The sequence below is a fragment of the Emydura macquarii genome, unplaced genomic scaffold (assembly GCF_026122565.2).
Source record: "Emydura macquarii macquarii isolate MOO-44397 ecotype Brisbane River unplaced genomic scaffold, CSIRO-AGI_Emac_v2 contig_3692, whole genome shotgun sequence".
NCBI lineage: Eukaryota > Metazoa > Chordata > Testudines > Chelidae > Emydura > Emydura macquarii.
Genome location: NW_027133829.1, coordinates 2,096,245 through 2,109,026, shown reverse-complemented (window position 1 = coordinate 2,109,026; position 12,782 = coordinate 2,096,245). Strand labels below are relative to the sequence as shown.

At 40.6% G+C, this 12,782-nt stretch overlaps 1 protein-coding gene across 2 annotated transcripts in view; it reads right to left on the bottom strand.

The window, feature by feature from the left end:
* The window catches only part of CCDC186 (coiled-coil domain containing 186), a 59,981-nt gene that overhangs the window by 25,513 nt on the left and 21,686 nt on the right, over positions 1–12,782 (bottom strand). For both annotated transcript variants that reach the window (XM_067537243.1, XM_067537244.1), the window contains exons 2-5: positions 7,294–8,008; positions 5,043–5,169; positions 2,080–2,208; positions 890–1,102 (exon numbers count right to left, since the gene is read on the bottom strand). In XM_067537243.1, coding sequence (XP_067393344.1) covers positions 890–1,102; positions 2,080–2,208; positions 5,043–5,169; positions 7,294–7,991 — 1,167 coding nt within the window. In that variant the 5' untranslated portion in view covers positions 7,992–8,008. The remainder of the gene's footprint in view (positions 1–889; positions 1,103–2,079; positions 2,209–5,042; positions 5,170–7,293; positions 8,009–12,782) is intronic.

The window sequence follows — 12,782 nt, the reverse complement described above, 5'->3', positions numbered from 1 at the left end:
TTCTTATGAGAAGGAATGCCAATAAAATACATAAAAACTACACTCCAGAAACCAAAATTCTCAAGTTTCAATAAGATAGCTGTTTTGATCTTCTTCCTCTAGTGAACAATGACAGCTTAGACCCATGATCATGATCAAATCCATCAGTGAAGTCTGAATCCTTTCTGTTTTGGAGAGAAAATTGGAACTTCCAGGAGCACAAGATCAGTTTTTAAAAAAAAAAAAAAAAAAAAAAAAAAAAAAAATTAGTTTAACCAATTAAATTTTAAAATTTTGAAATTGATTGTAGTTTTGTCTCTTGCCTTGACACGGTTCTTGTAATGAAAATTTGCTCAACTTTAATACTGAAGGAACAGTGCCTCAAAATTCAGTCAACAATCATGTGGAAAAGAGTCTAAGGGAAATGGCTTGATACAGTTCTTGCAGTATGTGTGGAGCTCTTATTGACTTCCAAAAAGGAGTGCAGGCTTTGATGACTGGGCCTAAAGAAATCCTATTTATTTACTTGATTCTCTAAAAACCAATTTAAAAGATCCAATATGGACAACCACGGGGAAGAAAAAACTGCCTATAACAAAATTCTAGTGTTTATACACCTTCACTGCTTGTAAAAAAGAGATGATCTATAATACAATGGTTGCTAAAAGAAAATTGTACGGTTAGCATGCTACAAACTTCAGTTCAGAAGAACACATAGGAATTATAGGAAGATGACAACAGGATCTCATTTCCCCCCCCAAAAAAAGAATACAGTGACATAAAATGGGTCTTTCAACGCCACACAGTAAAAGTGAATTTAATAAGAGACTTTTTGTTCAATAATTATGATGATAGATACGTGCTTTCCTGATTATTTAAATAGGGCTTTTAACCATTTCTTTAAAATTACCTTGGTTTCATAGAGCTGTTGCAATCTTCCTTTTTCCTGAGAAAGTTGTTTGATTTTATTCGTGTTCTTTTCAATTTCTTTATTTGCATCTCTTAGTCTTCTCTCCAGTAACTCCTTTTCCTTTCGGAGATCTAAAGACTCTTTTTCTCCTCGAACATATTTCATCACCATAGTTTCCTTTTCTTGGCGTGCCTCTTCACATTTCTTATTTGCCTTTAAAAATTTAAATTCAGTCATAAGTTTATATTTCACTGATATTTTTGAATGCATGAATAATGGATATTTGCAGTACTCCAGCACAGTACTTAAAACATACTGAAGGCAAATCTTAAAGGCCCCAATTCCGCAAACAAGTTATGCACTGGCATAACATTACTACCATGAGCAAGTCCCACTGATTTAAACAGGAGTATTCAGAGTTGTAACTTCAGGTATGTGTTTAAATATTTGCAAGGTAAATATTTTACTTTAACTGCATAATCAGCAGGCTGGTGCAGTTGGAATGTTATTTGATGACTGCTAAATGGAGAAACTCCTAAGTGAAAAAATATTTTTGCAGACATCCAGTTCCAATCCTCAGTCATTATCCCTCCACTATATAATTTAACAATCACTATTCAGATGTACATCATTTCTCACAGAGAGTCTTTGTGGCCAAGATATTGCTAATATTGCTTCATTAAGGAAAGGAAACAAAAATTATATTTTAAAATTCTTGTAGCACAGAGAAAGCCCTTGGCTTAGCAAAATCTTAAAGGAGAAAACAGATGACCTTGCAGTAACATAAAATGAGGTGAAAATATTATTTCTTTGTATGATTTTAATTGTGCTTGAAATGATCAGATTTCACTGGAAAGTATGCATAATTGTTGACTTCTCCCTCCATTCAAAACCAATGTAAATGTTGATCAAAACAGGGAAACAAATCACTCCACATGGCTTATTATTTTACATATAAATACACATAAATGAAAGTGTGCCCCAGAAAAAACATACGTGAATGTTAGTGGCTCTACAAATACTTGAAAGCTCACTAGCCATTAAAATGCATGAATAATTGAATGTTATTAAAAAACATCATTTTGGAAGCTTTGGTGTATCAATTTTCAACATACCTACCGACTGCAACACTCAGGCTGCTGAATTTTCCTACAGTCTATCATTAAAACTTCAAAGGAATTAAAAATTACCTGGTCCATACGAAATGCCATCTCTTTATGCAATTGCTGAATAGTATTTTTGACTGCAGCATCTTGCGTGACAAGTTTTTCTTTAGCAGTTTTAACTTCTTTTTTAAGCTCTTCTATTTTTGATTCTAACTGTAAAGCAAACATTATTAGATAATTATAGAGAAGTCAGTAAAGATTCCTTCAAGTTTTGTACAGACAAATATTTCTTACAAATTAGATGTTACGGAGTTTTTAAAATACATATTGCACTTGCCAAACTCTAGTCAAACTGCAACCATCACTAGTTACAGCCCAGCTTTTGTATTACAATATTCAAAATGAAAGGAACTGAGATCATCATCTGTCAACGGCTGATTGCACCATGTTAAAAACACCTCTGGACTAGAAATTACTATGTGAAACGGTTACGAGAAATGGGTCAAATTTTGAGGTTCTTATAAACGCTTTCCTTATTTAGGTAATGTTCCACTGAACAAGAACAGAATAAAAATTGAGATCTCAGCATTAGCTCCTACATTTCGACACAATTTTAGAAAGCTATACATGCCCAAAAGGCAAGAATCAGACAAAACAGTTTTGTCACCACATCAAGGACTTGGTCCTGCCTTCTAAAGCTGAGAGCATGAAAAAAAAACACGTAATACGCTTGTGTAAGCTTGCACATACAGTAGCAAGTTTTAATTGCGGTTCTAAATGCAGTTTAGAGCTGTATGATTTTCCTCTGCTGAAAGACAGACAAGCTAATGAAATACTTATCTAAGGACTTCAAATACAAAAATTCATGGAACAAACAGGAAAAAAAAACCACTTATATCTGTTACGGCAAGCCATGTCTCCAGTTGCTGCCAAGTTCTATTTCAAGATGCACTATTAAAGAGCTACTTGAATAACTTCTTTAAAGTAACCTCTTCTATAATCATCCCAAAGTGTGCAATATTAAAAGCGTTAAGGATCTGACTTAATTGATAAATGGAATTAACAATAGTAAGAGAAAGGTCCACTTGTCATTAGCTCTTTCCATTATAGCATATACGGTGTGAAATACCACACAGTAAATCCAAGGACCTCATGCAATCACTGAGTGATATGGAAAAATATGAGTAACAGACACTGAGTGAGTGCATTTATTGGTTTATGCAGAAGTTTATGTTTCCATTTAACCTGTGATGTTTTTAAAATGTCAATTCCATTTCCATCCATGCAATGGACTTTTAAAAATGCTTTGAGATGCACAGAACCTGTACCTCAATGCATTCAAATATTGTATAAATCTTTGACACAGCACTTGAGAATGTCTCCTGCCGATCTGTATGGCATAGAAATTAATAAGCAGATCTATGGCATGACTAGGATGTTAACATTGATTATAATATATAAAATTAGTTTGGACACTATTTTGCCACCAAACAAGTTCAAAGTCAAGTTATAAACCCATGCCTAAATAACTCTCACAGTAGTAGCACAAGCAAAAAAAAACAAAACAAAACCCCTATAAAACGTGCAATGACATTCAACAGGATGGCATTCTAGCACTGTCTTGCATCAGTAAATACCAGGTACATGTCTCTTTGGCTTGTGACAGTTCTCAATAACTATTATGTTGAAAAAGACTGTCATATATAGTAACACAAAGCACCACACTATTTTTGTTCTTATAATTAGGTATATATGCTCCATATAGGTTATGGCTACACTGAGGGCGGCAAAGTTGCCGCCATCAGGTCGATTGCTCTGGATTGACTGAGCGGTCAGTGAAGACCCACTCAGTCGATCCAGAAATCAACGTATTAAGACCACCTTCACAAGTGGCGTAGCGCTGCGTCGACGGGAACACGGTTCCCATCGGCGCAGTGCAGTGAAGACGGCGCACAGAAGAGGAGCCCGGAAGCGGACAGGAGTTACACAAGATTTTGCATCCTGTCGACTGCTGCTGAATCCCTGAGATAAGTGTAGACAGGGTCATAGATAAACAGCATTCTTTTCAGGAGGGTATCTACTCTCGAGTATATTTATATATCAGAGATCTTCTCCCTTTTTCTAATTACTATCTCAACTTTAGCGGTTTCTTTTCATTTTCACTAGCAAGAAGGAAAGAGGACAGATTACACTGTTCAGATTCCTTCTCAGTCTCTGTAAACTATTTTTGGAGACATTCATAAAAATTCCTCCTTATATCTATCTACACACAGTACCTGGTCCAAAAAGGCAGTGCAAGTCTGTAATACGTTAAGATTCTTCTAATGTCACCAACTACAACGTTTTCAGTGGTCAACAGCTGCAGAATGCCTAGATTCAAGTATAACTTTAGCCTTCAATCTTGAGTTTATATCTACAGTTATCTGCAGCTGGCAATTTGCATATACTACAGTATTTAAACTAACAAATACATAAATAATCCTTCAAGGTGTGGCCTTTTACACACGCTACCAGAAAACTGGCAGGCCCAAATAGCAGTGTAGTTTTCAGGTTAATGCAGTATATAGTGCGTGCCAAGACTGTGTTTTGAAATTTGAAGCCTGGTGCTACCATTTACTACACACCACCTCCAAATGGGGGGCCCAACTGCTTGAGGTACCAAGTGCTTTCAACATCCAGTGATCTTCAAGGGGAACTGAAAGCCCTTATAGGATTGGGCCCAAAGAGCCCAATACCAAGAGATGCTGAGCATCTGCAACTCCCATTGACTTCAAACAGACTTCCAGATGCTTAATATCTCAGTGGTTTGAACCCAGAAACGGTATTAAACCAAAGAAAGCAGTAAGTGCTTTCAGCAAACTAATCAGGCTTTTGGGGATGGAAGAATGAATCAATAAATGGCTGGGCTACATTAGCACTGGGAATTTGTTCCCTCCCCTGCCCACACACACAATGCCAGCTAGTAATTCCTGCTAACATCAATGACATTTAAACGGACATGCCAATGAGAGGTTAGACAGCACTGTCAGTGCTTCTGTTAGCTGTACCTGTTTAATAATGGTGAGATGCTGCTTTTCCGTTTCTGTTCGTTTTTTCAATTCATCTTTTAACTTGTCCTTTTCTGAACAAATATCCAAAATCAGTTCCTGATCCCTTTTGTTTTCTTTAATCAATCTGTAAGGATGAAATAAAATGGCTTTGCTTTGTCATCTGTGTGGAAGACAGGGAAAAGTGATCCAAAGAATTGGGTACTGGTACTTTGTAACCCAGAACAGCTTTGTTGCACAGCCCTATCTGCAAGGCTTTTACAAAACTGCAGTCAGACCCTTAGCTACACTGCAGCAAATGATGCTACACTAGCAAGCTGGCTGGCCCTAATATAAATGATTCCTTGCATGGTCTCCATCACCATGGCATCAGAGTATAACTTCCAACACATAAGTCACAACAATGGATGTAAACATACAGGTATTATCTTCATTTTATGGTTGCGCAGAGTGACGTGACTTGCCCCAGGTCACACAGGAAGCCTGCAACACCGCCAGAAACTGAACCCAGTCCTCGAGTCCTAGTCAGGTCCCTTAACCTCAAGATCGTCTTCTCTCTCCCATTCGTGGGTAGTTCAAATCTTTTAACACAGTTTGTTCCTTTACAGTACAGCAGTTTGAAAGCTGAATCAAAGCTGCTACCTTAAGGATACTATATTTGGGTTGATGATTATGGCTGCAGACCGCAGCACTCCATAAGTGATACAGAAGACAGTTATACCTAAAACTCAGGGTAACATTTTCAAAAGTGCTTAAGGGCCAGATTTACAAAGGTATTTCAGAAGCACTTAAACAGGTTAGTTAACTCCCAGGCACTTCAGGGAGTAGAAAGAGTTGCAGGGGTCAATGTTCTGAAAAGGATATAAGGCAGAAGAGAAGCAACACTGGTTTGTCTGCATCTGTTTAAGACAATGATAAGCACACAACACTGCTACAGTAAAGTATTTGCAAATGAGGGGCACAGTAAACAAACAGGTAAAACCCAGCTAACTTGTTTGTACACAATACCCTGGCATTACAGCTATCTAGACACCCATTGCCTCCAACTACCATTCCCCCAAACTCTCCCAAATTCCTTGTAACTGCTTTATGCATAATGTACACATGCCAAACCTCACACCAAAGTCACAGTTTCTTTCCACTTACAGTATGTTTTCTGCTAGGGGTTAATTGGCGAGAACCAAAATCACAGCAGATTTCTCCAAAATCCCATGCTTTGAATGGGAAGTTCTCTATGGAGATTTTTTATATGGTCATCCATTACTGTGGTATCACAGTTCCTCCCACGAGACGTTAAACACAAAAAATACAAAGATATATATGTATTTATATAAAAAAAGCCACTCTCACTTCCAGCCCTGCCAGCAGGAAAGAGTTTACAGATAAAGGTTAGGTTTTTCAAATGAGCAAATACCCCTCATGTTATACAAAGAAAGCAATATGAAAGTCACAAGAATTACCAAGAATTCAAGCAGTGAATTGAGAGGATGAACATTCTTCATTGAGTAAAATGGAGTTATCAATTCTAGTACAAACATTTCTTGTTGCAAACTTTGTACATCTACAGTAAATTATGAATTTCAGAAGCTTTCCTGGAACTTATTACTGTGTTACTAGATGTTATTTGATGTTTGAAGGTCTATGCAAAAAATAACATCTCTTAATTGCTTCATAATTCTATGACAACTGAATTAAAGATTTCCTTTTCAATTTTCTATTTAAAATCCAAACTCAGCCAACCCAAACTGATAGAGGAAACTTCAAGTGGAAGTTAACAATCATAACAGCTGACAAAACTTTTCTGGAGAAGATATAAATAAGCATGAGACTAAATACAAATTACAGGGGATTAATTTCTCATACTTGACCAAGGATTCATGTCACCACTTGGATGGAGTTAACAAGGAATTCTAGCTAATAGTAGGCTCATTGACCAAAGATTTCAGACTAAGGATTAGCAACTGTCTGTTCAGTTCTGGCTACACTCAACAAGAATTTAGAGGTCTAAGTATACTCATTGCACGTATTTGTAAATTAAATGTAGAATGTTCATAGAGTTTGTCAAATAAATAAAACCCCTCATTTACACAACATCCTTAAAAAAAGCTAATATAAGCCAAATCATGCCAGAGTTAATAGCAACAACTAAGACTATATGTATTGCACAACATGAGGATGTAACACCACGATATGCAAACAAGGATACTCGTGCACACATTTATTTGTTGCTGAAGTTAATCTAGATACTCACTTCTTTATAGTTTGCTCTTGTTGGAGGCATCTGTCTTGCACGCATTTTTCAAACACTGGTAAAGCATGTTCACCCTTTCTCATTCCATTTGGGAGCTTATGCTCTTTCGAAAAATCTGTAGATAACAGTTCAGATTCTATTTCTTCTAACAAAGCCTCCTGTGACGATGTTTGCTGGATCGTGGAAATAAGTTTCTTGGTGCAGTCTGTGTCATAAGGGCTTTCGGAATAGATTCTATTGCTAGGGTTTTTCGTAAAGTCAGACTCCTTCCTTAACTCCTGCAGTATTTCCAGTAGGGATTGTTCTGTGCCATTACTTTTTGAAACCTGCTGTTCAAAACCTCCACCAGGCAAATGTTCTGCATTCACAGAGCCTCCTACTTGTCTTTCAAAGCATGTATTAGAACAGCAGTCCCCATCTCCACTGTAATCAGATGAAAGCTGCTGCTCCTGTGCTTCAGTTATAGCTCCATCCCCACTTATGTCAATAGCTGTTACATCGTGGTTTGATGCCAACAATTTAGGTTCCCTTTCCAAGCCGGAATCTTCATCTCCAGTATAATCAACATCCGAGCAGTCCTTCACTTCAGAGGTCTTGCCCACGCTCTCATTACTGGATGAGCTGGAAGGTGTATTGTCTGCCTTGGATATATTAACTGGCTCCAATATGCTCTGCATTTCTGGTAAATACTCTTCCATCCTTCCGTTTTAGGAATCTAGAAAGAGAATTTAGACAATATATTAAATTCAAAATATCAAGATTAAAGCTGGAGAGGGGAGCAAAGGGAAGAAGAGAGGAAAAAAGACTTGGTTGGAAGTTAAGACATTGGGGGGAGAATTATAATTTGGTTTTACATTGCCAACAGTTAGCCAATGTTTTTGTCTGCTAAACATTTTAACATTCACTGTTTCAACAATTATAAATCTCTTATCTAAAAAAGAAGTCCCAGTGGAGGATCAGGGGGTCAAGGTACTAAAATTTTTATACCAAACATTGAGATTTAATCTATTTTTACATAGCCGAGTTTTTTTCTCCCTTTCAATAACTCTTGCAGTCTGAAGGCAGGAAACTGTGGAGGTGTTTTGTTAATTCTATTGCATTTTTAAAAAACCAAAACCAAGCACTTCCTGTTACGTTCAGATAAAAACAACAAAAACAGAGCTTCCAAAGATTAAACTACCATAAAGATTTCATTTTAAGCTTGCCAATGAAGGTGATTTAAAGGCCCACAACAATTTCTTGAAGTATAGGGTCTCATACCATAGTCGGCAAACCACAAGTCATCCATAACAATCCTTTAGGCGGTCCACACCACAGGTTTTTCCCCCTTCCCAGTCAGTTTGTCACCACAAAGTACTGACTGCTCAGTTCTTTGCTTGTTGTGCCCCTTGAATATATACAGAGGTCTCTAGACTCAGCAAACTGGAAAGGAGAGAAAACGTAGTTCCATTCGCATCAGCTTCCCTCCCTTTAAAGAGACACTAATCAATTTCCTCATTACTTTCAATGCAAGAGGAAATGTACTGTAGCTGCTGACGCAACGTTAAATCATCGGGCACAGGAGGAGAGATTGTCTTGTGCCCCATCTCCGTTCAGTCGTGATGGCACAGACTCTATTACCATGTACTCTGCACGATGAAAAAGTGTAAAGACTCGACACAAAGCATCAATTTTTTGTTAATAAAACTCCCAATCCCCTTGCCTCCAAAATAACTGTTTTTAGTCCCACTAGCGCCAGTAAATCCCGATTACTACCCCAAACTATTACTTCTTGTTGGCTTCCACACTACTTAACATACTGGTTTTGTATCCAAAATCATCATTTTTTACTGGTACCTTCAACAACTTCTAACAAAAACAGGACACAACATACTACGGGCATTCTGCAGAAAGTTTTTACACATAGTGCAATTAGTATGTGTCAAAAATAGAATCATTAATATAACTGAACTAAGTGCTGGTGAAAGGTGCCCATTTTGTCGTCAGTGGAGACCAACGCCTCATTTACCTACCAGACAGAAACTAGACTGACACCAGTGCATTTACTATAAACGCTGTGTGGATGGAAATAACAAATTCTCTTAAGCCAATAGGTTGTAAAAGGGGCCAGATGGAATAGATAACTCAAAGAATATAGTTTAATGTATCAACAGCACAGACACAGGAGAGGCACTGTCTTATACTGGTATAAGCCAAGGTGTGAACTTGAACTGATATAGCTATACTAGTGTGTGGACACACTTATTCTGGAATGAGTGGCTTTTCTGGCTTAGTTAAAACCCTTTCCAGAGCAAAATAAGTTAAACCCAAGGCCATGTCTACGAAGTTTGGTCACTGCAAGTTAACAGTTAGCATACCGCACAGGCATGTATGTACGTACATACGCTTGGCTCCTTGTATCGATGCTGCAAATACTCAACAGAAGTGTTTGTGTCGATACCCAGCATGGAACACCGTGGGTAGGTATCCCCATGTGCCACTCGCCATAGTCCAGCACACAGTCTTTTAGAAAATGTTGGCGATGCATGGAGCAGAAATGAGTCATGCAGGGGTGACTGGGAGAAAGGGGTCAAGTTCTTGTCATGCAGTTTTCTCCATCCCATAATGCTATCCATAGCCCATAACTTTTACACCTCTTTAAAAATTCCCTCCTCCCCCACGAGGCTGCACTTTTTGCTGCCCACGATCTCTAACAGAGACATGGAGCCCGCAGAACTCTGCCCCGTTGTCATGAAGAGGGCAAACACAGGATGAACAATCCTCTGGTATCTGCAGAGCCACGGGAAGAACTGCACAAATGGGGGATCTGACGATTTCTTCAAGGACAGACTGCCGTGGAACATAGCGAAAACCAATTCACGGTTGTCGGCGGCATTCACGGAGCAGCTGCAGATGGTGAAGCACCAGTTCTGGGCCTGACAAACGAGCCCTGACTGGTTGCATCGCATCATAACGCAGGTTTGGGACAACGAGCAGTGGCTGCAGAAGTTTCGGAAGAGAAAGGCCACATTCCTGGAGCTGTGTGCTGTTCCCACCCCAGTCCTCCACGCATGGGCCTCAGAATGAGAGATGCACTGACAGCTGAGAAGCGAGCGGCAATCACACTGTGGAACCTTGCCACGCTGGACTGTTATTGGACAGTGGACAACCATTTCAGAGCCCGAAAATCCACAGTGGGGACTGTTGTCATACAAGTGTGTAGGGCCATTAATCATCTCCTGCAACCAGGACTGTGACTCTCAGCAACATGCAGGACAAGTGAATGGATCTGCACCAAAGGGGTCCCAAACTGCGGTGGGGCGATAGATAGCACCATATCCCTATTTTGGCACCAGCCCACGTTGTCACAGAGTACATCAATGGACAGGGCTACTTTTCTACAGTTATACAAGCATTGGTGGATCATCAGGGATGTTTCACCGGTATCAGTGGGGGCTGATTGGGGAAGGTGCATGAGGCTTGCATCTTTAAAACCACACGGCCGTTCAGAAAGCTGCAAGTAGGGGCATTCCTTCCCAACTGGTGGATTACCATGGGCAAAGTTGAAATGCCAATAGCTACCCTGGGGGACCCAGCCTACCCGTTCCTCCCTTCACTCACAAAGCTGTACACCAGCCACCTCGAGAGCACCAAGCAAAGATTCAACCAGTGGCTCAGCAGGTGCAGAAGGACAGTTGAATGTACTTTTGGTAGATTGAAACGACACTGGCAGTTTACTCCCAAGGCTGAATCTTAATGAGAAAAATACCCCGATGGTTACAGCTGCCTGTTGCATCCTGCATAATATCTGAGGCAAAGTGGGAATGTTGCTGCCGCAGTGGAAGTGGGGTGGCTATCTTCGGAGTTTGAACAGCCAGATACAAGGGCAACAAGAAGAGCTCAACATGGAGCTATGCGGCTGATGGAGGCCTTGAAAGAGCACTTGTGTAGTCAGTACTGTGGCATGGTGGACTGCGCATTACTGCCCCCGAAGTTTGGGGGCTGTTAGGAATTACGTTGTGCTTGGTGTCCTTTTATGAATGTAACACATTCCTTTAATACACCTCTGAGTTATGTGGTGCTTGCTGTACGTGTATTATTACACCAAGTTTTTCACTGAATCTATGAGTTCTGTCGGCCTGTGCAATCACAAGTAGTGGGTGCTTTGAGTAGTGCTAGGCATTCTAAAGTAATAAAGATGAATTTATTTCCCCAAAACAGAAGCTCAGCGTGTAACAAACAGTGCAAAAAAGTCGCATGCAATTAGAAATCAAATACAAGGCAAACGTCTAAAATAAATGAATGGAACAAGACTTTAAAATCAGAAAGATTTTAAGGTAGTCTGTTCTGGCTACATAGACAGCAAGCATGGTTCTCAAAGGTCAGTGTATGTGAAGCTGTGGTGGTCCTAATTGCCCATCGGCGTGGAGTGGTAGAGGCAGGGATCAGCCCCTGATGCCACTCAACGTTGTGGGGCATAAGGAGGTGCTAGAATGGAGTTCTACATGGATTGCAAAGGGAGATGAGCCCATGATTGCTAGACCTGTAGGTCAACAAGCATTTGCAGCATTTGTGTTTGCTGCTGAAGAAGCCCCATTAGGTCCTGGAGCATCTCCTTTTCCTGTTGGGACTTTCTCCACACTGCATGCAACGTTCACCCTCAGGCCCTCTGTTCGTGGTCCGATGCAGCACTGGCTCACAGGATCTCAATGAACATATTCTCTCTGGTCGTCTTTCTTTCTCGTCTTCATCAGGGTCAGGTGTTCGGCCGGCTTGGAGGGTGCATCCCGCAAGGCCACAACAGCAGCAGTTACAGATAAAACAAAACAGACGTATCCATATGTACGATCAACAGAAATCAAAAGATTAAGGGAACGGAGTTCTGAAAATTTTCTCATAACAGTTTTAAATTAGACATGCTTTTTGATATTTCAGCTGTGCACAGACCCACTCTCCAGGCCCAGCCATGGTGAGTATGGCCAACCCGGTATGAAGTGGAAGGGGGATAATGAGAAAGGAATTTTTTGGTTGCATGAAACAAAATTTTGGCCCCTATTTCCATAAGTTAGAGTACAAGGTGTAGGAAGGTGCAGTGGCCTTCCTCTGAGCCAGGGCCCGAAGAAGGGCCACAACCACGGGGTTGGACAGAAAAAGGGCCGGCCGCCCAGTCTGCCCAGCAACAGGGAGGCCGGCTAGTGATAGGTCCTGCTGGCCGACCAATCCAGCACCAGAGGGGCGGAGCCTCAGCCAGGGCTGAGGCTATAAGAAGCAGGCCCTACAGCTCAGAGAACAACAAACTGCCGCCGGAGGCAGACATGTGGCCCTGCTGGCTACAGCCAAGGCCTGAACCAGGCCAGGCCACTGCCACAAGCGAGCGCCTCCTGGGGCGAAGACCCTGGGAGCAGCCCAAGCGATCAACTGCTAAGGGTTGGATAGGGCCCCCGGGCTCCCTAGACTAGCCAAGGCCTACAGGCCCCCAGGACTGGGCCAAGCCCGTAGGCCCTAGTGAC